The sequence below is a fragment of the Borostomias antarcticus genome (assembly GCF_949987555.1).
Source record: "Borostomias antarcticus genome assembly, chromosome: 6".
Lineage (NCBI taxonomy): Eukaryota > Metazoa > Chordata > Actinopteri > Stomiiformes > Stomiidae > Borostomias > Borostomias antarcticus.
Window position 1 is genome coordinate 18,621,421 of NC_140239.1, and position 26,223 is coordinate 18,647,643.

The 26,223-nt window shown below is 50.1% G+C and overlaps 2 protein-coding genes across 2 annotated transcripts in view; both read left to right on the top strand.

The window, feature by feature from the left end:
- The window catches only part of sipa1l1 (signal-induced proliferation-associated 1 like 1), a gene marked incomplete at both ends in the record, with an annotated part of 16,953 nt that extends 4,285 nt beyond the window's left edge, over positions 1–12,668 (top strand). Inside the window, 10 exons of the mRNA XM_084440040.1 lie at positions 1,477–1,670; positions 2,275–2,375; positions 2,889–3,379; positions 3,619–3,810; positions 4,091–4,259; positions 4,990–5,218; positions 5,322–5,471; positions 6,194–6,308; positions 11,539–11,617; positions 12,525–12,668. Of these exons, the coding sequence (XP_084296166.1) occupies positions 1,477–1,670; positions 2,275–2,375; positions 2,889–3,379; positions 3,619–3,810; positions 4,091–4,259; positions 4,990–5,218; positions 5,322–5,471; positions 6,194–6,308; positions 11,539–11,617; positions 12,525–12,668 (1,864 nt within the window). The remainder of the gene's footprint in view (positions 1–1,476; positions 1,671–2,274; positions 2,376–2,888; positions 3,380–3,618; positions 3,811–4,090; positions 4,260–4,989; positions 5,219–5,321; positions 5,472–6,193; positions 6,309–11,538; positions 11,618–12,524) is intronic.
- An 11,519-nt stretch (positions 12,669–24,187) lies between these two features.
- Positions 24,188–26,223, top strand: part of rgs6 (regulator of G protein signaling 6) — a gene marked incomplete at both ends in the record, with an annotated part of 102,613 nt that continues 100,577 nt past the window's right edge. The window contains one exon of the mRNA XM_084439261.1: positions 24,188–24,298. Within this exon, the coding sequence (XP_084295387.1) occupies positions 24,188–24,298 (111 nt within the window). The remainder of the gene's footprint in view (positions 24,299–26,223) is intronic.

Consider the following 26,223-nt stretch of genomic DNA (forward strand, 5'->3'; position numbering starts at 1 on the left):
CGCCACCTCTTTATGGACATGTCCGCCACCTCACCATGGAGCCCCACGTCTCTGTCACCATAGTGGTGCATGTCCAGGATTAGCTGTGCTGTCTGTGGGAAACGGCACAGTAACAGAAATCACACACACACAAGAAAACACAAACACACACACTTTCTCTCTCACAGACACACACACGCATGTGAACACACACACACCAAGAATTGCCCGCATCATCTACATTTAAAAAAAGAAAAGATGATCCAGGCACTCAAATCAAGTAGTCGGGAGGGAAGAAATTATGTTAAAAAGCCTTTAATATATCGGGCTTCCCTCCCGACTCCCGTAATAATATTAAAAAGCTTTTAATATATCGGGCTTACATAATTAATGAAGTAATTTAGATACATTAAAGGCTTTTCAACATTATTACTTCCCTCCCGACGACTTCATTTGAGTGCAAACCTTTCTTCTTTGAAATTGCCTCCATTCCCTGAGATCCAAGAGCACCTACAATGCTAACGCTTTATCCCCCTTTATGCTCTTACTACTGCCTGTCCCTCACACACACACACTCACTCTCACATACACACACACACTCACTCTCACACACACACAAACTCACTCTCTCTCACACACACACACACACTCTCACATACGCACACACACTCACTCTCACATACGCACACACACTCACTCTCACACACACACTCACTCTCTCTCACACACACACTCACTCTCACACACACACTCACTCTCTCTCACACACACACACTCTCACATACACACACTCACTCTCACATACACACTCACTCTCACACACACTCACTCTCACACACATACACACACATACTCACTCTCACACACACACACACACACACACACACACACACACACACACACACGTCTCTCCCCTGGGTCCTGTGCTCTATAATTGCCTATTCTCTGTATTTCTGTGAACGTCACGTTGCATAACACCTCACCAATTACACAGTAGTCTAATTTACACTCCCTTTCAGAGTTTCCTTTCACACACACACACACACACACACACACATGCCACAAGCAGGCGCGGAAACCTTAGGAGGTTTATCTCCCCCGGTGCAGTCGGAGCAGTGGCACAGGCGTTCTCACGGACATACGCGGCGTCTTTGTGAGAGGACCGTTAGCCGTGTCACTCTGCAGGCCGTGTGTGTGTGTGTGTGTGTGTGTGTGTGTGTGCATGCATGCATGTGTGTGCGTGTGGGTGCGTGTGTGTGGGCGGTGAGTCAGAAGGCAGCCTCCCAACCCTGAACATTATGTACCCGAGTACGTGCTAGCGAGCGTGTGCACGTGTATACCCTGTGTGTGTGTGTGCGGCGTACTCTGTGAGCGCGGCGCGTCCTATACACTACATTCAGGTCACGTGCAAGTGTCTCTCAACTGTGGCGGGGGGCAGGGGGGGTCGGAGGGGGACACAAGTTTTTCCTAAAGCGGCTGACGGTCGCGGGGAAACAGCTGCCTCTGGCGCGCGGACGAGGTCCTGATGGGCCGCAGCCTCCTGCCTGAGAGGAGCGGCACGGAGAGATTACAGCCGGGGTGGGAGGGGTCGGCCGGGGTGGGAGGGGTCGGCCGCTGTCTTCCTGGCCCGGACGACGCGCTGCAGTCTTGCCCTGTGCTTGGCCGTAGCAGCGGAGTACCAGATGGTGATGGTGAGGATGGTGGAGGTGTAGAAGAGTACCATCATTTTCTTTGGTAGTCCGAATTTCTTCAGCTGCTTCAGGAAGTACATCCTCTGCTGTGCCTTCTTGGTGAGGGAGCTGGTGTTTCCTTCCCATTTGAGGTCCTGGGTGGTGCCCAGGAAGCGGATGGATTCAACAGTGGTCACTGGGGTGTCATTCAGTGTGTGTGGGAGGGTGGGGGGCAGATTTATTTTTAAAGTCTACAAACTAAAGTCTTCTGTCAAGACTCGATGATATTCACAAGCTCCTCTTCGGTGAGGGAACTCCCAGGCGGGTTGGAAAATGCGAAATTATACAAAAAAACACAGGCCACAGTGCACCAGAGCGGCCATACACGGCGCCATCTTGGATACTTGGATTTGATAAGTTGTTTGTCTTGTGTCCTAGCTGTATCACCAACCCTGTGTGTGTGTGTGTGTGTGTGTGTGTGTGTGTGTGTGTGTGTGTGTGTGTGTGTGTGTGTGTGTGTGTGTGTGTGTGTGTGTGTGTGTGTGTGTGTGTGTGTGTGTGTGTGTGTGTGTGTGTGTGTGTGTGTCTGGTGTGTGTGTGTGTGTGTGTGTTTGTTTTTTTTCAGACGCCCCTGTGTCCAAGTCCGGCTCAGGCTATTCTGGGGCCCCGCGTATCCAGAGACAGGAGCAGGTCATCCACATGTCACCCAAGAAGGTCAGCTCTACTGTCTTAGATTAGATGACCGCTACAGTATCAGAGACCCAGCACTTCTGTCCATGTTGACCGGGGGCGTTACTTAGCTAGCGGAAAACACGATGTTAGATCAGTTAGACGGTGCTCTATAGTTAAACGGTACACTGTGGCTCTTTGTTTCGAAGAACATGCGGTGGCAGGGACATGCTGTTTGTGTTACCATGACAACGAGCTGCCATGGAGCTCTCCATCGATATCCATCACCAAGCCAAATAAAATGAATGGCACGGTTTTAAAAGAAGAAGGCTACAGTCTGACCATGGGCCTCAAGCTGTTAACGATTAAGAAGTCATGCTAGCCTCTGGTCTGGTCACTCTGGTCTGGTCACTCTGGTCTGGTCACTCTGGCCTGGTCACTCTGGCCTGGTCACTCTGGCCTGGTCACTCTGGTCTGGTCACTCTGGCCTGGTCACACTATCCTCTGGCCTAGTCACTCTGGCCTGGTTGTTTCCCGTCTAACCCAGCCCCGCTCCCCCTTCCCCCCCAGTCCGACGGGCCGTACTCGGGCCACTCCAGCAGCAACACCCTGTCCAGCACGTCCAGTGGGGGCCACAGCGACAGCGACAAGTGGTACGAGCTGGGCTCCGGGGGCCCCGGGGACCAGCCCGACACGGAGCCCAACGGCCTGGGCGGGGGCTACCTGCAGGGGGCGTCGGCCGACAGCGGCATCGACACCAGCTCCTACGGGGCCCCGCCCCACGGCCACGCCCACCAGCAGCAGCAGCCCCCGCACCACCACGGCAGCTCCGGCTCCCTGCTGGCCCCCGGGGGCCGCGAGGGGAGGGAGCGGGCCGCCTCCCCCTGGAGCAGCCCCACCGAGGGGGGGCGCAGGATGCTGGAGAGATCCCCCGCCGCCGCCGAGTCACCCGGCCCCCCGGGAGAAAGGGGTCTGGAGGGGAAGGTCCGCAGCCCGCCCACCCACCTGCTGGTCAGGGACGGGAGCTCCTACAGCCTCAGTGATGCCGCCTCACACTCCAGGTAGGTAGGAAGGGAGTGTGTGTGTGTGTGTGTGTGTGTGTGTGCACGTGTGTGTGTGCGTGTGTGTGTGTGTCCACTTGTCCACTGTCCTACATGGGTTTCAAAGAGTGGTAGAAGGACCCAAGCTGTCTCGAACCCCAAGCCAAGTGCTACTGCTAGCCACCACTACTACGGAACTAACACAGACTCATCCCTCTCCCCTCTCATCCCCTCCCCTCTCACCCCCTCCCCTCCCCCAGCTCCAGACACTCTGGCCACAGCTCTCCCCGAGAGGACTCCTCCGCCTCCGCCACCTCGCCCTCCTCCCAGACCTCCATCTCCCCCGGGCCCAAGAGCTTCTACCCCCGCCAGGGCGCTACCTCCAAGTACCTGATTGGCTGGAGGAAACCCGGCTCCACCATCAACTCCGTGGACTTCGGAGACGCGCGGAAGTAAGGGTCGCGTTCGACCGGTCTCTCCCCGGGGGAAAAGGTTTACTGTAGCTAGAATCTGCAGGAGGGCAGGTCTCTCCTTATGGTCTTAAGTTCTTGCTTGACAGCTCTCACACAGTACTTGATCGCCACCTTTTGGTCTCCTGATGTACATGCTCTAGATTGGACTTGATGAACCGACACCCTGTGTGTGTGTGTGTGTGCGTGTGCGTGTGTGTGTGTGTGTGCGTGTGCGTGTGCGTGCGCGTGCGCGTGTGCGTGTGCGTGCGTGCGTTAGCAGGAAGTCTCCAGTGGAGGGCGGCGGCGAGGGCGCCCCCCCCCAGGCCAGGCCCTCGCTGAGGGACATGCACTCCCCCCAGGCGCACGCCAGGTCCACCGTGGAGGACGACAGGCGGAGACACAACGCCCCCGACAGCCCCCTCCCTCGCCCGCGCCGGCACAAGGACAAGGTAGCGCAGCCGCGACCAGGCGGCCGCCGAAAGCCGGGGGAAAGAGGGAAAGGAAGTGTCCTCAGACTAAAGCCGGGCTCAGACTACAGGATTTTTGGGCCGATCTATCCCCGATTCACCCCTCCCGACAATCGGAGGAGAAATCTGGTCTGGAACGTTGGTCGGGGCCGATGATCGGCCCAGATTATCTTGTAATGTGAGGGGTCTACAGATCCAATCTTATACCTCCCGATCGGCTCGCAGACCCATCGGGGCGGCCCCGATAATTTCAAGCATGTTTGATATTTAAGATTATTACGTCCCGACTTTACAAGTGAGACGGCGAGACCAGTGGTTCGTTGCTCCCTCGGGCACGATAAGATCCTGTAGTGTGTGCTGAGCCGTTATTTTCAAATCTTGCTGTGTGTGCTTGTTTGAGATGCGCAAGAAGAATATCTGTTAAGATTCTCCTTATGTGCGTGATGTAACCCGATTTCGAAATTGGTTAGGATTTTAAATATCCTGTAGTGTTAGCCCGGCATTAGCTGGCTGAACGACGGCCATTCTGTAGACGGAGCTTCAGAATCAGAATTGGCTTATTGTCATTCTGATTCTGATTCTGATTCTGAAGCTCCGAATTTATGAGGACGCCTTTTAACCTCCTCTCCACGAGGCGAGTCGACACGGCATCGTGTTCACTGCTGTTCTCCATCCCCCTCCCCCCCCCCCCCCCCCCCGTCCTCCCCCCCAGTCGGCTCCATCAGACGAGCCCCCGGGCCGCCGCCGCTCGCTCCACAGGACCCTGTCGGACGAGAGCATGTACCGCGGCCAGCGTCCCCCCGGCCTGGGGGCGGACCCGGCGCTGGAGCAGGCCCTGGGCGCCGACGTGCTCTTCAGCTGCTCCACTGTGCCTCGCTCCCCCATCACCCGCGGCGCGCCGCTCCGCCGGCCCTCCTACAAGATGGGCGTCAAACTGCACGGTGAGAGCGCCGATGATGTGCCTTTGCTGCCCTCTAGTGGCGGAAAGGATGCACGGCTACCACGGCGCCGGCCCCTTACCCCTCGTCCCTGTCTGCTCCCCAGGTGACCTGTCGGCCTCTGACACGTCATTGGCTGAGCTGATGGACAGGCAGAGAGGGCCCCTCCCCCAGGAGTTGATGCCCCTCCCACCCACCGACAGGGACAGCCCCCTGGACTGGACACACCTGGTGGATGTGGCCAACACCTTTGAAAGTGAGAGAGAAACTATGGGGTCGTAGGGTTATTTAATTGACAGTTGGCATTTACTTGTCATCGGGATATTCTTAACCTCTCTCTCTCTCTCTCCTCCCTCTCTCTTTCTGTCTCATGATATGATGGGATATGTAGATGACGTTCAAATTGATAGAATTGATAGACTGCTAGACTATGGATAGTAAATTGCTTGCTTGCTTGTTTGGGAACCTAGGACTGAAATGAGGAAGTGATTAGCACTGATACTAGAAGGACAAGCAATGACAAGAATTCCAATGTACCTGTAACTGGTTTATGGCAATTAAACTTTCTATTCTAATCTCTTTCTCTCTCTGTCTGTCCTTCTCTCTCTCCGTTTCTCCTTCTCTCTCTGACTCTCTCTCTCTCTCTCTCTCTCTCTCTATCTCTCTCTCCCTCGCTATCTCTTTCTCTCTCTCTCTCTCTCTCTCTCTCTCTCTCACTCTGTCTCTCTCTCTGTCTCTCTCTCTCTCTCTCTATCTCTCCCTCTCTCTATCTCTCTCTCTCTGTCTCTCTCTCCCTCTCTCTCTCTCTCTCTCCCTCTCTCTCTCTCTCCCCCTCTCTCTCTCCCTCTCTCTCTCTTTCTCTCTCTCTCTTTCTCTCTCTCTCTGTCTCTCTCTCCCTCTATCTCTCTCTCTCTCCCTCTCTCTCTCTCTCTCTCTCTCTCTCTCTCTCTCTCTCTCTCTCTCTCTCTCTCTCTCTAGTCCAGAGGGGGTGTGTGTTTACTGACTGTAACCTCAGAGGCAGTGGAGCCTCCAGCCCTCAGCAGCAGCAGCTCATGGAGTTACAACCTGCCCCTCTCTCCAGACCCTCCTCCAGGTACTCCACACACACACACACACTCACTCACTCACTCACTCACTCACTCACTCACTCACTCACTCACTCACTCACTCACTCACTCACTCACTCACTCACTCATATAACTTAGAACACACATGCACATGGAGCTACAGCTTGACCCTCTCTCCAGACCCTCCTGAAGGTACTCCATACACACACACAAACACACATATAGAAATAGACACTTGGGCACACACACACACATATAGAAACACACACATGGGCACACACACACTCACTCACTCACACATAAAAATATAAACACACGCACACACACACGGACGCACACACACACACAGACACACACACATATAAATACAGTGGATAGCCTCCAGCACTTCCACAGCCTTCCACAGCATTTCACCATTGTGATATTTCACAGGGGAAATCCCGTGGGATTTCAGCCAGGCGTTATTTAATTTCAGTGATTTCACCTTTGAGAAGTCTTTGAGCAGATTTAGCAGGCTTGGTTCACAGTGTATTTCTCTCATAGTCTACGAATGAAGACAAGTCTGATCATTGGATCACTGAATTTCTCACATTCTATGAAGGCAATGATACTCGGCACGACATTAGATGAGCAGGCCTACCTTCTCCTCAAACTCATATCTGTTCTCCGTCTGGATGGAACTTAATTATCTCGAACTGTCTACCAATTCAACATCAGGACAAGATGTGATATGTCAACTCACTAGGAACGAGCTGAGAGGTTCCAAGTAGAGGTCTTCTCGGGTCTAAAATGTGGACCCGAAACCGAGATGGACCCAAGACATTCGTTAAAAAAAAAAAATATGTATACCGGACCCGATTTTGTCCAAGAGCAGGAGTAGGACAGAGACCCGAGACCTGAGTCGGATCGGGTATTTTACGGATCCGACAGGCAGTAGTAGCAAGTAGCAGTAGCATTAATCGCTTAGGCTGTCACGGCTGTTGTCTTGCATGCTGTTGCATCACAGTTTGATGGAATTGCGATTTATCCTCTCAATCTCTACAGGATCAATCGCTGTTTTGTCAGGCTGTGATGTGGCAGCATGGAAATGAAATGGCCGTAAATAAATAAGGCTACACAAAGCTGCCGCTAGGTTTGACCTCTTTATATTCATTTTCTTTCCGCTTATTTTTCACAAGGTAGCCTACTGTGGCTGCCGTGTCTCCGCTCGCGTCACGCCCGCGGTCTCACTGAATTCGCGGCATGCGTTTCTCTCGGGTGTTACGCATAATGATAAACAGACCCGGGACCCGAGGTAATAGAATCGGATCCACCGAACCCAATTGACCATAATAAAAGTGTGGAAATGTGGACCCGGACCCGTACGGGTCTCGGGTCCGGTTCGGGTCTTCTCGGATTTCCCTGACTCGTGAAGACCTCTAGTTCCTAGTTCTAGCCCAGCTCAATGAACTTGCAATATTCCATTTTTACAGTCCCGTCTCCAAGGGGGGGCATTTGGGTGCCAGGCCCGCCCACTGAATCAGCTGGGCCCGCCCTGAACGAAACGCGAAAGACGTACTAAATCTCTGTGATGACGGAATGACCCCGGGCTATTCTGCATCTGATTGGCTTACCCTGATATACTTTAACCAATCGAACTCCTCATGCCTAAAACCTGACCAATCTCAACCAAGGAAGGCACCATATTAGCCAATCCCAGGCAGAGTAGGGCAGGTTATTAATTCCGTGCCGCGCGGCCATTTTTGGTGATGTTAACGCCATACTAGTGCAAAAACTTGCATAAATGGGATGAATTATTAATGAATGTCAGAAGATTCAGAAGTAGTGGTGATTGCTCCTATAGGCCAGGGTAAGCTTGGCTTACCCATACAAATCCAAATAAAACTTGATTTTCTTTCAGTGAAAGAAGGCACGAAAATCGACTTTCAGACTGTTTTTGACTTAAATGCGTCTTGTATTCTGCCATATCGCTTCATTTTCATCTGTGTTTAGCGTTTTGGTAGTGCTCCATTGCCCCCTACAGTCCTCATGAAAATACAGTCCACGTTACGGTCCACTTTAGCTATCTAGCTACTGGCAGCATCAGTGAACATTGAAAACGGAAATCTTGAGTATTTGTTGAAAGTTGATTCCATACTGAAGTGGATTAAACAAGTTTGGGTTACGATATAAGGTAGATCTTTTGTGATTAATTACCAGTTGTTATGGCTGCGTTTTGCTTTGCCTAGATTTAATCGGCACTCGAGAGCGTTAACTTTGCTTCTTGGAGCGGTGGGCTAAGGCCTAGTAGGCTAGTAGTAGCCTAAAGACTGATTAGTGAGGGAGTAGGTTATTGTACGGAAGAGCATTAGGGCCAACAGCGGATTTTTTTATTTTTTTTTAAGCTTCTGAGTTTAAAGTCAGAAATTCTGACTTTTTTCTCAGAAGTTATTTCTGACTTTTTTCTCAGAAATTCAGAATTTAATCTCAGAAATTCTGACTTTAAAGTCAGAAATTCTGACTAAACTCAGAAGCTTAAAAAAAACTCAGTTGTTGGTAGTCAGAAACTCAGTTGTTGGCCCTAATGCTCTTCCGTACTATTGAGTGCTGTTCCCTAAGGGGGTGTATTTTATCGTTCTGTCATTCCTCTTCGTGGTGCTTGGCCATTGTTGTCATATAATAGCTCTGTAGTTTATTTAGTGTGTCCCTAAAAGCTTGGTTGTTTCTGTATGTTTTTTACATATAAAAATGCCACTGCTCAGCGCCCTTCTGGTGCTGTGAAACCTCCCATCAGGGTATGCTTTGAAAGCGCATCTCCCCCAAAATTGTACGCGCTGTGCGCGTGCTTCGCTGGTCCTGACTTAACTAGCCCTTCTCAGTCCTGTTGTTGCATGCTCGCTCATGCCAGACAACAGTCCTTTCACCCTCCATTCACTTCGCCGTCAAAATAAATAGGTGTCGGCCTATTTAGGAGAGGCGCTCATATTTACAAGTGTCAGATAAACATGAAACTTCACTTACCTAAGCAAAAGGGTCTATTTAAACAAATGCTGGGTTTTGAAGCCTCGGCGCTACCATTAAATAACTTATTTAGACGCGTTCTGTCCGAGTGAATTTATTTTTCCGAGGTAGTCTTCTGTGGTAGTGGCGGTCTCTTTGAAACTTATTTGAAGTAGAAGGTAGGTAGGTAGGTAGGTAGGTAGGTACAGTAGGTAGGTAGGTAGGTAGGTAGGTAGATAGACAGGCAGCCAGGCAGGCAGGCAGGCAGACAGACAGACAGACAGACAGACAGACAGACAGACAGACAGACAGACAGACAGACAGACAGACAGATAGATAGATATAGACATGTCAAAAGCACACAGTGTTAGGTGTCGGTGAGAACTTAGAATAACAATGAGAAATGAGATATCCCTCTAAATCTGGCTGAAAAACGACTTAAAACGGGCTTAAAAGCACCCAAACAATTTGTGTGTGCGCCCCCTAACATATTGAATGGCAGTCAATGACCTCACAAAAGGGGTTTTTGGCCTGCTGAACACGATATCTCAAGAACGGCTTGACAGAATTTGTACATATTTAGCCAAAATGTCCAGGTTGAATTAATTAGATTAAAGGAGAATGATCGTTTTTGACAACCTGGACCTTATTTACGGCATATTATAAGACGTTTGACTCACCGAGATAACTTTGGTGTAATTCGGAGGCCTGTAGAAGAAATGTAAAATCCAGCACTAGTTGTGCTTACATAGAGCGAAGGCTTGTTGTGGTTTTTCACATGCCTCTGTAATATGATCTTTAGAAACTTCTTTAGAAACTAAATAGCTTCCCCACTTGCTCCAGCACGCATGCGCACAGCGCGCAAACTGGCTATTCTCCATCTGTAGGCTACACTCGCGGCTCACATTCTCTACGCTACGATCGGCATCCATCATATTCTAAGTCATCTTCTATATCCTCAAAATCGGATAAATATTCAGGCATATTGCACATAATATTCCAGGCACCAACAAGCCGATCGTAGAGTAGAGAATGTGAGCCGCGAGTGTAGCCTACAGACGTAACGGAGAATAGCCAGTCTGCACGCTGTGCGCATGCGTGCTGGAGCAAGTGGGGAAGCTATTTCGTTTCTAAAGATCATATTACAGATGATTACAGAGGCATGTGAAAAACCACAACAAGCCCTCGCTCTATGTAAGCACAACTTGCGATTCATAAAGACAGATTGATGAAAACAACCGTTTCGCAGCAGAAAATAGCTTTTTTAGAAGCTGCATTCTCAGTGCCCCGTCCGCCGCCATTACATGGATATTGGCTCGCGCTGGATTTTAAATTTCTTCTACAGGCCTCCGAATTACACCAAAGTTATCTCGGTGAGTGAAACGTTTTATAATATGCCGTAAATAAGGTCCAGGTTGTCAAAAACAAGCATTCTCCTTTAATTGGATTAGATTTTGGTATCCAATTGTCAAAGGTCAAGGTCACGTGACAACACAAAAGGCACTTTTGAATGCTAACGCTAGCTAGCTAACGCTAATGCTAGCTAGCTAACGTATAATTCTAATACTAATGCTAGCTTTAGCTAGCTAGCATTAGCGTTAGCATTAGCTAGCTAGCATTAGTGTTAGGTTAGCAGTTAGTAAGGGTTAGTTAGGTTAACTGCAACTTGCATTGTTAGGCGGAGGCATTTAGCCGCTACGTGTTTTACGAATACAGAGATATTTGTTCATTCATCACTTTATGTAGACTACCCTATGGAAAAAATATTCTGTTTTGTAAAGGCCTCATCTACTGTATGTGTCATATATCTCTAACATAAATGGGTGTTTTCCAATTGTTTGCAACTAACGGGGTATAAAGGTTTTTGGTGTAAGAGTAATTTTGCTTCCATTTTGAGATATCCTACCTAGATTAAGTCTTAAAATGAAAGCAAAATTAATCTGACACCAATCAATCAATGCCATGGCTATACTGATGACATAATTACAATCAATCAGAATTAACAAATGAAAAGCAACAGGTAGGCTTATTCAGTCACCTGAGGCATGCGATCGGTACTGCTGAATCCCACGGGTGAGATTACTACTCCCGAGGGCTACCCTGTACACACACACACACACACACACACACACAAACACAGGCACAGACAAACACACACACACATACCAGCACACTATACGACAGTAGTATCACAACCGGTGGTAAATACCGATACCAAGTTTCGGCAGGCGTTGATGTTCTGTGTGTGTGTGTGTGTGTGTGTGTGTGTCTTTGTAGTGAGGGTCATGTAGGTCTGGAAAGGAAGGTCACTAAGCTGGAGGCCATGGTCAAGATGCTGCAGGAGGACTTGAAGAAGGTGAGAGAACACACACAAATACAAAAAGCAAGGACACACCAGACACATCATGTACTGACCTCTGCTAAAGCCCGCCATCCCCAAATCCCTCACGTGTGGCATGATGGCGTAGTACCTAGTACTGTCGCCTCATACCAAGGTCTCCGGGCCTTTCGGTGCGGATTTTGCATGGTCTCGAATTTTCCTGTCTTCGCAAGGGTTTCCTCCCAAAGAACCCAATATGAAAAACATGCAGATGAACCGCTGCCCGCTGCTCCTGGCTGCCCCTGGAGGAGGACGACATGGACGGGAGAAATCGAAAACCAAAAACTGCATGTGTGGCATCGCCGCTCGCTGGGTCTCATTCAAGAAACCTTAGTAAATCTGTGTGTTGATTTGCACATAAAAAGCCACTGTGTGGTTGAATAAAGCCTCACACACACACACACACACCACCCCCAGGTCCTGTAATTAAATTTGATTTACTTACCTAAGTTATCGAGGTGGCGGATTTCCCCAAGCTGCTAACTGCAAACAATGACGGATGGCGAAGCTGCTTGATTAGCATACAGATGCCGCGAGCAGCCAGGCGGCTGCGCCGGCGCCATCAGCGGCTTCACTTCCACTCTGTCGGCCTGCTGACTCAGCCTTTTAACTCTTGTGATTACCTCTCTCTTTCTCTCTCTCCCTCATTTCTACTATCTTTCTTCCTCCCGTTTCTCTTTCCTGCCCCACCCTCCCTCTCTCTCTCTCTCCCCTTTTCTCTCATGATCCCCTCATTTCTTTATTTGTTTGTTTGTTTTTGTCCTTTTCTGGCGTGCACAACGTTCTACCACTCTCCATGGACACTGTGGCCATCTTGCTAAAACTCCCTCCTTCCCTCCCTGGGCTGCCTCCCCTGGCCTCCCCTCTCTGTCGCCCCCTGCAGGAGAGGGAGGAGAAGGCCCGGCTGCAGGGCCAGATCAAGCGGTTATGGGAGGACAACCAGAGACTGCAGGAGGAGTCTCAGAGCTCCGCCGCCAAGCTCAAGAAGTTCACCGAGTGGGTCTTCAACACCATCGACATGAACTGAGACACACACACACACACACACACACACACACTGCACTGAGGAGAGGAGGATGAGGAGAGTAACTGTCATTGACTCCACCGCCCAATCAAAACAGGGGTTGATTTTCTGATCCAGAAGCGTTCCTTCCCCTGTCCGTGGCTCATTCCCAGTCACAGACCCCCCCCCCCCCCCCCTCCAGAGAGACTCAGACCCGGCCTCCAGGTGATCTCTGGGAGATATTGAAGGGTTTACCTCCTGCTGCCATCACCCTTGCTGGTTGTGCTGTTGAGTTGTGTGTGTGCGCGCAAGTGTGTGGTGACGTTTCAGAGCATCCCAAAAACACTGTCGCCAAACTGAAGCTCTGTCCCTCCGCCTCACTCCCCACAGGGAGATCCTCTGCTCTCCAACGCACGGAGAGGCAAAGCTAAAGGCTCTGAACTGTTTTGAATCTGTCCTCTAGAACCTCTCTAGAACCCCTCTCGAACCTCTCTAGACCTCCTCTTCACAGTCTCACCTGTCTGTGCAGACATCCGGTCTAACCTACACGCAGACAGACAGACAGAATGATGAGAGACAGGCAGAGAGACAGACAGAATGATGAGAGAGAGAGAGACAGACAGACAGACAGACAGACAGATCCTGACAGACAGATGGTGTTGAGAGACAGTCTGTCAACTGTCCCCTCACGTTTCTCCATCTCCAAGGGAACAAACATAACATCCTTACTGGTCACCATGGGAACAGGCTAGAAGAAAGTCCAGAGGATGGAGACCCACCTGTACATAACACGCGCTCACGGACCACCTCACCTGAACATTCTGACCAATGAGGGACTAGCTCTGGTCATTTTGAGATCAAGACCTCCTCTTTGTACAGCGTTTGTTCATTGGACTCCCTCGCCCTCTGTCTCAGTCTCCCTCTCCATCCATCTGCAGAGAAACAGAAGTACAAGAAGCTACAACCACCTCTCTGTCTCACACCCGGAGGCCCTGCCCCCTGTCCTCTCTCACACCTGGAGGCTCCGCCCCCTGTCCTCTCTCACACCCGGGGGCCCCGCCCCCTGTCCTCTCTCACACCTGGAGGCCCCGCCCCTTGTCCTCTCTCACACCCGGGGGCCCCGCCCCCTGTCCTCTCTCACACCGGGAGCCCCCGCCCCCTGTCCTCTCTCACACCTGGAGGCCCCGCCTCCTGTCCTCTCTCACACCCGGAGGCCCCGCCCCCTGTCCTCTCTCACACTGGGAGGCCCCGCCCCCTGTCCTCTCTCACACCTGGAGGCCCCGCCCCCTGTCCTCTCTCACACCGGGAGGCCCCGCCCCCTGTCCTCTCTCACACCAGGACACCACCCTCTGTTCATCACGTGTGCTTTGTGACACTGACCAAAACATAAAACCCTTGACAACAAAGACTTGGGGAGTTGTCCACAGGTGTTGAAAAAGCCATCGGCAGCGCTGCCACGAAAACCAAGAGAGTATTGATGAACCCAAACTGTGTTTCTCTTAAAAGCAATAGGAAGGAGCATCTTGTATCCAGAAAGATGGAGGACCAGAACTTTCAACCACAGCCGTCTTACATGCAGGGTTTCGCCTGTAAAAGCAATCAGACTTCTTCAGGCTTTGGTACAACGCCGCCCCCCCCCCCACTGCCCCCCCCTCATCCATTCAAAGCACCGACACCGTGAACATCAATGAGAGAATATGAATTCTCTGGGGACTTTTTTCAATTTATTTATTTCCTTGTATTATCAAACAATAAATTGGTTGTTTCTATGCGTACAGTGCAACTGACGTCAGTGTTTAGTTTACCTAGAAGCATCATTTCTATTATTTAAATGGCTTTCTTTCCATTACTGTTAAAGCCTGATATGGTTTTTATTAGTATCTTGTGTTTGTGGTGCCCGAGCCTGCTGTTGTCGCTTTCAGTGCCATCTAGTGGTGAAAAGTGGAAATGTCATTATTTAAAAAGGAAAAAAAAAACTGTGCATTCACTGTGTGATAGAGATTCCTCTCTGCAGTCGGTAGAAACCCAAGTTCAATCCCAGGTCAACTCTTTTCAACTGTCCTACGGTGATGAGCCAGGCTCTGCTGCATTACGCTCTCTGAGCGGGTCAGACCACGACGTGGAGGCGCTGGCTGTGTGAATGTGATTGTTGACTGCGGCGTCTAGCCTAGTCTGTGTTCTCCGCCCGGTGACAGAGGAACAGGAGCGTGCCTTTGAACAGCACCTGGGAAGCGGATGAAAGAGTCAGATAGTTATGTAAGTTTAAGGTTCACTTTGTAACACACACGCACACACACACGCAGACCGGGGTGTCATGTTTCTGTGAAGCCACTGTATTATGAACAATCAGGCTCCCCATACCGCCAACATTACAGAACCCTAACTGGATAGCCATGATATGGTACATGTGTGTGTGTGATTCAGTGCCCCCCCCCCCCCTCACACACACACCTTTTTTTTTTTTTTTTTTTCTATTCCTGTATTCCCTTCATCCACAGTGTATCCAGTGAGTAGACCATCGTAGCACAGGGAGCCTAGCGGTCTAGTCAGTAGAATAGCCCACTAGTATAGGGTGGTCTCACTGGAGTACACAAAAGATGCCTTGAGGATGTTTCAAAAAGAATGAAGAACAACTAGAATGTTTATCCCATAGAGAGAGTGAGAGTGGGTCTGCAGATCGGTTCTGTTTTAAGAACCCTCCCAAGGCCAGACATTAGTAATGGAGCTACCGAGCCGTCGGTCAGCGCAGATAGATCTGGAGATAGAGGTGGAAGCCACAGACTGTGGTTCCTCCCAGTTCCTGTTCCAGCCCCAGCGTCCAGGGCGGCTCGTCCAGATCAATTACTGTAGAGCTGACCCATCGATTATTGTGTTTCAAAGGCTCACATCATAAATTAGGGTATCACAGTGAAAGATGTGTTTGTTCATAGTTCTAGCAGTAAGTTTGGGTTTGGTGAGTTTGGTGTTCTATACAGACACCCACACTTAGAAATACACATGCACGCTCACTTGACTACATTCCAGGGCAGAATTCTGAATGAGCATAATCATCTTATACTCTTAGTTTTGTTGTCATCGTTCTGTTCTGTCATTTGGCTTGTTGAGACAGTTTGAAACAGAGAAGGAATAAAACGTGAAGAAAGTGAATGTTCAAATGTTCCATTTTGTAATATTTTTGTTTTGATGTGTTTTATTTCGGTTTTTTAAGAACTTTTGCACACTGTTTTGTACAACATGATTGTGTGTATTGAACCACTCCAGTGAATTTGTGTATTGACTCATTATATCCTGTTTCTGGCTGTGTGTGTGTGTGTGCGTGTGTGCGTGCGTGTGCGCATGCGTGTGTGTCAAGCGCGGTTCCACCCAGGCCCTGTTTCATTCCCTTGAGAACACATCCTTCCTTGGAATATTCCCAGATCTGACAAGCAACGGCTGGTACTGTAGAAGTCACCTGGTGGCTTCCTGGTCTGTATCCAACCTTGTTAGATCAGTGATTACTCCAGGTGAAAAAAAACACCCTTCTGGGATGGCCTGGTTCAGAGAGAGGACATCTGTTATGAATGAAAATGCACATTAAGAACACGATTATAACCAAGTACTGTTTACAGCTCATGATCATTTCCTTTGTAAAGCGTAGAGGTAAAAAAAAAAAAGAAGAAAAAAAAAAGACATTTGCAGTGATCACAGTATTAACGTTTCTGAAATAAAAAACCCATCTTGATTTGAGGCGCTGTGATCTTTTCTGTTTTTTTTCTGGGCCTATGAATTAATTTGTCTGCCGACGGTCCACAGCTTCCACAAGTGTTCTGTTCCTCCGTTGTGACACACTCCTGAGGTGTCATCAGAGGTGTCTCTTCTCTCCGCACTGTGAGTGATAATTCACGTAGCAGTGAGTAAACAGTGAAACAGGACAGAGAGGGGGGGTAGCCTACTGGGTCTGTTTGGTGCCGCGACTGCCTCGGGCCGGGCTGATGTTCTGCCCTCGGACAGACGGAGATGGATCTGAGTACACAGCACCTTCACCACCGCCACCAGACCGGCCGGCAGCAGCTGTTCTCTCCCTGTTTATTATAATAACGTTGGCTAACGAGTCCTTCATTTCCTGTCTTCAAATACAACACTTGCTGTGAGGAACAACTGTAGCCTACAGACAGTAGTACTCAAATGAAGACCAACACGTGATGCAGGCTAGTCGCTCGATCGTGATCCGCTGTGGTAGGCTACAGTAAAGTTTACAGGGTACAATGTAACAAGATTCAGACTCAGAGCGTCGACCATCCTGGATCCCCGTTTTCCACACCTGTGGAGGGGCGGAGGACATAACAGCACGGTAGCGGGGGAGGGAGGTCGAGAAAGAGGGACGACCGTGTCAACCTGTTCAGGCCTGGGGTGAGCGGTGGTTATTTCTGTCCAATCATCCAGGTACCGTAGGAGGTTCAGGGCTCCTTCAAAGTAGCGAGGCGGCCGCTTAAGGGCTTCCGACAGGAGCAGAGCAGCGCGGCGCTTACAGACAAGGTGAGTCATCAGTTCTGCGGGGACACTGCGTGGGCCCTGAGTTCCCTGAGGGCATCGCATAGAATTGAAAATATCACTAGCAGAAGAATCAGTTCTGCCACTTCGGTCGCGAGGTGTGTTTTTTTGTTTCGTGTCTAATGTTACATTGCCAGCAACCCTGCAGGAGTGTGTGTGTGTGTGTGTGTGTGTGTGTGTGTGTGTGTGTGTGAGGGAGAGAGAAGTCTTAGTGTCACCATTCTCTAAAATCTTTGAGACACGGATTCTGAGGTGAGATGAGACAGATATTAAAATGAGGTCAGCCACTTACTGCTTCGTCCTCTATAACCCATGCAGCAGATCTCACATTCACTCTCCATTGTCCAAAGGCTGTGCTGTCTCTCTCTCTCACCCTCTCTCTCCGCCCTCCCTCTCTCTATCTCTCCCTCCCTCCCTCTCTCTCTCTCTCTGTCTCTCTCTCTCTCTCCCTTCCTCCCGGGCCAAGGTGCTCCTGACAACACCCACTCCATGTCTATGCACGTCTCGTCTCCCTCTCTGACTCAGTCCTGAGGCCCCGGCCCCCTCCATGAAGAAGCACACCTCATCAGGCTTCAAGGGCCATCCTCCCTCCGCCTGGACTGTGACACATAAATCACACATGAAAGATGATCAACAATATATATATATAAACTGTTCAGAGAGCTACACGCAAAGCTCATGTTGTTTAGTTCATACAGGAGTCTGCAGGGGCTACAAGTCATGATGCCCAGCCTGAAATCCTCAAACATCAAGCTTCTGTATTTTGATACCATTTCAGTACAGTGTCGTACAGCATTACTATGGCTGACATACTGTAGTTTATGTGTGTGGGGGGTTGTTCCTGTATCAACAGTAGAGTTGAGGCTGGTGGGGGGTTGTGTGTGTGCGTGCGTATGTGTGTGTTTCTGCAGACCGGTTTACCTTCTTTCTATCAAAAATACTTGAATGTGCTGTCTTTAACCAACTGTCTTCATATCTCCACCAGAATAATGTTCAGTGACAAGAGTCACTCCACGCCGTGATAGAAAACGCTCTCTTCTCTGTCCTGATACTCCTGGACCTGTAAGCAGTGTTTGACACAGTGGACCACCAGAGGCCCCTCTCCACCCTCGAGGAGACCGGCATCTCAGGCTCTGCACTTTCCCTGTTTGCATCCTACCTGATGGGTCGCTCAGATCCACACAGTCTGACTACAGGAGTTCCACAAGGGTCAGTCCTAGGTCCACTTCTTTTTTTTTACCCTCTCTGGGCTCTGTAAATTCCTCGCATGGCTTCTCCTACCATTGATGACACCCAGCTGGTCTTGTTATTTCCCCCCTCTGACGCACAAGTGGAGACACACATTGTTGCACACCACCTGAAGCTCAACCTGGACAAGACTGAGCTGCTGTTCTTCTCGGGAAAGAGCTGCCCGCTTTGTGACCTGGCTATCACCATTGACGACACAGTGGTGACACCTACTCGGACTGCAAGGAATCTGGGTGTGATCCCTGGAAGACCAACTGTCGTTCTCTGCACATATCACATCCGTTACACGCTTTTGCAGATTCCTTCTGTACAATATCAGAAGGATTCACCCTTTCCTCACTGAAAAAGCAGCAGGTGCTCATCCAGGCTCTTTCATCTCCCACCATACTACTGCAACTTCCTCCTTGCTGGGGCCCCGGCGTCGGCCATCGTGCCTCTGGAACTTGTCCAGAAAGCTACAGCTCACCTGGTGTTCAACCTGTAGTAGCTCACATCCAGTTTAAGACTCTGGTACTAGCCTACAGGGCAAAGAAAGGAACATCTCTCTCCTACCTCCGGGACATGGTCAAGCCCAATACCACCTTCTGACCACTTCGCTCTGCTATCTCGGGGCGATTGGTTGCCCTGTCACTCCGAGGCCTGCGGTCGATCGACACAGTCACAGCCCTTTTCTGTCCTGGCCATGCAGTGGTGGAATGACCTGCCCACTGACGTCAGGACTGCAGAGTCGCTGCCCATCTTTCGCCCATCTCTTTAAAAATTAATACCCGGACCCTTCCTCTTAAGCTCCTTTCTTCTCCACTCTTCTCCCTAAACACGGACAGCTGCACCTCCAGCAACCAGTCTGTCAAGCTCCTGAGGTTTGCGGATGACAGCACCCTCATCGGTCTCATCTCCGAGGGGGACGGGTCCGCCTACAGGTGGGAGATCGACCAGCTGCTGTCCTGGTGCGGCCAAAACAACCTGGAGCTCAACGCTCTCAAGACAGTGGAAGAACTACTTCAGGAAAAACCCAGCCCCCCCCATCACCCTGAATGACTTAAGGGTTGCCATAGTGGACTCCTTCCACTTCCTGGGCACCGTCATTTCCCGGGACCTCAAGTGGGAGCTAAACATCAGCTCCCTCACCAAGAAGGCACAGCAGAGGACGTACTTCCTGAGGCAGCTGAAGAAATTCAACCTGCCAAAGACAATGATGGCACTTTTCTACACCTCCATCATCAAGTCCATCCTCACCTCCTCCACCACCACCTGGTACTCCGCCGCTACAGCCAAAGACAAAGCTAGACTGCAGCCCGCCATCCGCTCCGCTGAAAGGGTGATCGGCTGCAACCTGCCTTCCCTCCAGACCCTGCACGATACCACCCCAGCCATAACCTCTTCGTACCACTCCCCTCAGGCTGGAGACTGCGGCCAAGACCTCACACCACAGAAAAAGCTTCTTCCCCACGGCCACCAGCCTCATCAACAAGACTCGTGTCTCCCTCTGCCCCCCCGCCCCCACCCCTGACTCCGTCACCGCTACAATACTTTCTACCACTGATTGTACTGTACATACTGTAGCACGCTCCGCATGCACTCACATCATGTCACATACTGTGTACTTAAACATCAGATACACATTACACTTTGCACACTCACTGTATACACACTGACCGCACTCCATTTTGTATATTGTTTTTCTTTTCGGATTCGTAATTTGTACTGCTCATTTGCAGTGTCCTGTCTCTGCACTGTCCTGTCTCGTCCCTGCTGCACACTGTCCAATGTTGTCTCCATGTTATGCACCATTCACCGAAACAAGTTCCTAGTATGTTGTGAAAGTACATGCCAATAAACATTTCTGATTCTGATTCTATTGTATTTGCTTTTTTTTTGCACTTTGACTTAGGCACTAGATTATGCTCTTAGTCACTTAGAAAGAGAAGAGGAAAAAGGAGATGCACTTGTGAGTTCTGGTGAGTAGTAGCACACTGACTACCTACATTAAATGCAATTATTGTAAGTTGCTTTCTGCTAAATGACTATAATGTAATGTAATGTGTGTGTCTGTGTGTGTGTGTGTGCGTGTGTGTAGACATGCGAGTGTGTGTATGAGGAAATGCAGCAGACTTATAGAAGACATTGACCAACAGCACTAAGTGATGGACGGCCCCCCAGGACCATCCTTCCTGTTTTAACTCGCATTCAATAATTCATATGAACGGGCGTAGTGGGCTTTTAACGTCCAGAGACATGACAGACGCCAGACAGAATGGAATTTGTGTGTGTGTGTGTGTGTGTGTGTGTGTGTGTGTGTGTGTGTGTGAGTGACAGAGTGGGTTTAGGTGAGCGTCAATCAGTTTAGTCAGAGTAGCCCATTAGCGTCCCTGTCGTTGATGGGTTAGATGATGGTTAGCTGGTAAGTGCACGTATTGATTTGTGTGCTTATCGATTTCAATTCATTTCCCCCATCAATTTGCTAACTGCCGAGGAAAATGACAAAAGGCGGAGAGGGACAGAGATGGATGGAGAGAAATTGAGATGGAGGCGCGGGGACTGTGGCGTTAGATAGAACAGGCTGCTAGCGGCTCAATGTCCCAACGATATTAAATTCGATTGAAATGTAGGCCATTTTCATGAAACCCAACAGGTAACTCTGGATGTTTGTTTGAACGAGTCTATATATATGATAGATATAAATCCATGATACGACTGCTCTCCTGTTCAACGGGGCTGTTATTCATCTGCTTTTGGCTGTTTTATGAGCCATTTCTCTGATCTAATCCAAAACTGCGGAGTTGTGTCTGCCTGCCGATGAAAGGTACAGACAGAGAGAGAGAGCTGAAAGTGTGGTAGATTTCATCAGAAGACAGGGTTATCAGTGCTGGAGGGTCTGGCTGTGCTCAGCCTCATACTCTCTGAAAGTTATCCTGCTGCCACAGCAGCGTGTGTGTTTGTGTGTGTGTGTGTGTGTGTGCGCGTCTGCGTGTGTGTGTCAGAAAGGAGGGTTAATTTGAGCAAATGCACAAATATCTCTTAGCATATCTCTGGTCTATATTGGCATCTTCTCGCTTCCTCTCTCTCTGTCTCTCTCATTCTCTCTCTCTCATCATCTCTCTTCCTCTCTCATCTGTCTCTCTCGTTCTCTCTCTCTCATCATCTCTCTTCCTCTCTCATCTGTCTCTCTCATTCTCTCTCTCTCTCTCTCTCTTTTGCTCTTACCTGTCTCTCTTCTTTCCCCTCTATCACATTCCCTCCATCCATATCTGTCTTGTACACCACTACCAACCCCCACCCTCTGCTTATCCACCTCTCTTCCCCCCCCCCTCTCTCTCTTTCACACACAAACGTGCTCTCACACACACACACACAAACGTGCTCTCACAAACACACACACAAACGTGCTCACACACACACACACACAAACGTGCTCACACACCGACACACATTCCCACTCGGACACACGGAAGGATCCTCTTACCATACCTGACCGATCTGCTCCACGCGCTGCCCACCCACACCAGACGACAGCTCCTCTCGCTCAGAGAGAGAGAGAACGAGGAGGAGAGAGTGAGAGAGAACAGGAAAGAGAGAGAGAGAGAGAGGAGGTAAGCAGCCCTCCAGCAGCTGCCTCTGATCCTACAGCCGTCTCCACATCTGCTCATTCTTCCTCTTCTGTGGTTCTTTCTGGTTCTTTCTATCTTCTGCTCCGTCTCTCTCCTCTCCACCTCCTCTCTGACTGTCTCTCCTCTCCACCTCTCTCACTCCCAAGCCAATTAGCTGAAGCCAATGAACCTGCCTTTTGCTTGTTGCTAGGAGGGAAGAGGAACAAGGAAAAGACTGCACCAGGTGTTACTTTGTTGCTAAGGTAAGAGTGCTTCCAGTGATCAGTTTTAGATGTGCGAGAGCCGTGATGTCTGTCTTGTCTGTGTAAGCAGCTGATGGTATGTGTGTTTGAACATGGTACGCAGTTGTGAGAGGTGTTGCGGATGATATTGCTACTTCAGTGTGTTTCAGGGAGTTTGTGCGTGTGTTTTGTGTGTGTGTGTGTGTGTGCGTGCGTGCGTGTGTGTGCGTGCAGCAGGGGTAGGTAACAGTTGTCTTTTATCACTCTGATTGGACAGCAGGACTTCGGTAGCGTGTCGGGGGGATTGGAAGACCTGGGGGATATGGGGGCGCCGGAGGCTCTGTGGCTCAGCTGAGCTCTGGGCTGAGGGACCGTGTGTGTGTGTGTGTGTGTGTGTGTGTGTGTGTGTGTGTGTCTGTGTCTCTTTTGCTAGGTTTAAGTGTGTGTAAGTGTTTGTCTGTGTGTTTAGATATGTCTGCATGTGTGAGTGTGTCCATGACCGTGTGTGTGTGTGTGTGTGTGCGTGCGTGCGCGCGCGGGGGGAGCAGAGCAGAGGGCTTCAGGGAGAGGATGGATGTGCGTGCGAGCAGATGTGTGCTTCCTTGACAGCCGAGGAGTGACAGAGAGCCACGGCGGCTGTTGCACACAGACAAGACATGTCGTGTCACATCTGCTACAGACAGAACGCTTGGTCCACTGCAGGGCCAGATGGCTCTGTGGTTCCTGTGTGTTTACTGGGGGTGGGCTCGGGCTCTGCTTCTGCTAATGTTGTGGTGTAAGAATATGATGATAAGTATCTGTCAGTGCACGTGATGTTGTTTATCTGCAGGCATCGTGCTTGATTACCCCGGTCCAAAATATTAATTTGAATAATCATGGCTGATTGCAAGCTTAACAATCAGTCTAACATTTCTTCCCCAGTGGAGGAATTTACAACTGGCTAAATAAAATAATAGATTTCTGGGGGCGCCCCAGTAGCTCAATGGGCTGGGGCGCTTAAAGGCTAGTCCTTTCTGCAGCGGCGTGGGTTCGAATCCAGCCCACACCCTTTGCTGCGTGTCTTCCCCTCTCTCTCTCACACCTTTCCTGTCTGTCACCTACACTGTCCTATCAAATAATTGCATCGGCAGCCGTTCAGCCCCCCTACTGTATGTCAATAGATACCACACAGAGATAGCAGAGAGCCTGAGGCTCTCAGATGGGGATAAGCTGCTCCGTTCCACGGGGCCAGACTGGTCCTCCAGCTGCTCACTGTAGACCAAGTTCTGCGTTCAGCTGGACCTTCAGGGAAGGATGGATGGAGGAGGAGGAAGAAGAGGAGAAGAGAGGGAGATATGAGATGTGTAGCACAGTAGCCAGGGGCGCCGCTAGAAATTTTGGGCCTTACTGTATGAAGTAATATAATACCGCCCCAAACCTACACCTTATAATAATAATAATAATAATAATAGTGGTTTATGGGGGCCCTTGGCAGTGCAGGGCCCTTGGAATTGTCCTAACCCCCCCCCACCAACTTTACAGCTACCCTGACAGGAGCTAATGTTTTCCTTTCTCTTCCCCCCGGACCCTGCTTGGTGACGGAAGAGGGTATCAGGGAGACAGAGAGAGAGAGACAAGTATGAGGATGTCTATCTTTCTTTCTTCCCCCTCACCCCCAGCCCCCTTGTGACAGAGGAGATGAAAGAGAGAGAGATAGAACATGGCGATGGAAAGAGAGCAGATATATACACCTCTCAATTCACTTATCTCATTTCTTCTTTGTCCGCAGCGCCCCACCCCCCACCCCCCTCCCCCGTGTGACCGAGGAGGAGAAGGATTGAAGGCGACAACGCACAGAGAAGACAAAAAAAAGTGAGGGAGAGATAGAGGGAGAGAAAGAGTGAAAGAGAAATAGGGAGGGAGAGAGAGAGAGAGAGAGAGACGCAGCAGCCCAGTCATGGCCGAGACGTCCCAGGAGCAGAGTGGGGGAGGGCCCGGGGGGCCCGGGGGGGCCGGGCGGACGGTGGATCCTGAGGAGGACTCCCCTAACATGATCGTCTACAGGAAGGTAAGAACACACCCCTCTCTGCCCTCCATCACTTGAAGGGGGCGCGTTGTAACAGTCTAGTCGGTGCGCCGGGGCTTTCATTGTGTTCCCTCTGTGTATGAAATGTGCTAAAAATAAAGTTTGATTTGATTTGATTTCAGTACACTTGTGAGACGTTTGGGACTTTTTAATGCCCTTCAACAAGCACTGATGACTTAGCGTACTGAATGACTAAGTGTTTGTGATGAGCTGTGCAGAGAGACAAGGTCAGTCTGGCTGACAGACAGGAGATCTAGATGGAGAGCTGCTCTCACCTCCAATTCACCTGTTTGAAAATGCAGATGGAATGTAAAATAGACTGTGTAGCTGTGTGACTAGCAGCTCTCCAGGGGCATGAAAACACACACACACACACACACACACACACACACACAAACACACAGGGCTGTTAGGAGGTGCTGACAGAGAAAGGAATGCTGGCTATTAATGAGTGTGAGACTAGATGTGTGTGCAGCGCGTGCGTGTGTGTGAGTGTGTGTGTGAGTGTCGAGGACTTTGCTGGTCTTTCTGCCACTCGGATCTCTTCCTCTGTAGCAAACGTCTGTGCGTGTGTATCTGTGAGTACAGTTTGTGTGTTTGTGTTTGTGCGTGTGTCTGTGTGTGTGTGTGGTTGGATGTGTTTATGTGTTAGTAACAGTGTTGTGTGTGTGTGTGTGTGTGTGTGTGTGTGTGTGTGTGTGTGTGTGTGTGTGCATAGAAGTATCAGGCTAAAATTGTATCTGCTCCTGAAGCCACATTTTCACCAGAGCAGCTCTGAGCAGCTGGGTGGGTCAGGGAGTGTTTATCACAGTTCACCATGGTGCTGATGGAGGGAGAGACAGAGCGAGGGAGGGAGAGAGGGAGAGAGAGAGGGAGGGTGGGAGGGATGGATGGAGGGAGGGAGGGGAGGGATGGAGAGAGGGAGGGAGGGAAGGAGAGAGGGAGGGATGGTGAGAGGGAGGGAGAGAGAAGGAGGGAAAGAGGAAGGGATGATGAGAGGGAGGGATGGACAGAGAGAGGGAGGGAGAAAATTAGAGAGGGAGGAGGGAGAGAGAGGGGGGTAGAGGGAGAGAGGGAGGGAGAGAGAATAGGGTGTGAAAAGAAACACTATTAACCTGGATGAGCAGCGAGACAGTGAGACAGAGCTGACGTTGATGAATTTTCCCATTAAGCTGTGGGTGCTACTAGTCCTGGGAGATGAGCATTTACATGAGGCACACTGCACCTGAATAATCACACACACACACACACACATCCACACACTCTCTCCTCCTGTACAGATACACGCACATGGACACACACACAATAGCAATAACAATAACAATAATAACTCCACTGGAGCGTGATGCCAGCACGATGCCCAAACCTCCACAATACTATCAAGCTCAGCCAGCCAGCCAGCAGTAACAGACTGGACAGGACACAGCTTCACAGGATAGCAGATATTAGATGGATTTTTGGTCCACTCAACATGGTCGCACAACTTCATAAGTTTATAATTTTATAAGCACTTCAAGTTATACTTCAATCAAGTACAGGACTAAGGAAATGTCCACCACCTCTCAAACCACCTTAATCTGTCTGACACACGTGCTCCACCCCTCTTTCTCCATCTCCATCCCTCCACCCCTCCACTTCTCCTTTCTTCTATTTGCTTCCCTTCATCTCCTCCCACTCTCCAGTCACCCCCTCTCTCCTCTCCTCTCCTCTCCTCTCCTCTCCTCTCCTCTCCTCTCCTCTCCTCTCCTCTCCTCTCCTCTCCTCTCCTCTCCTCTCCTCTCTCTCCTCTTCGCTCCTCTCCTCTCAGCCTGTGCTGCTGAATCCAGGCAGGTCTGTTTTCACCAGGGGACATAAGTGGAAATTATATGCTGTGAAACACCAGCAGGCAAGTCTTTTAACTGTCTCTC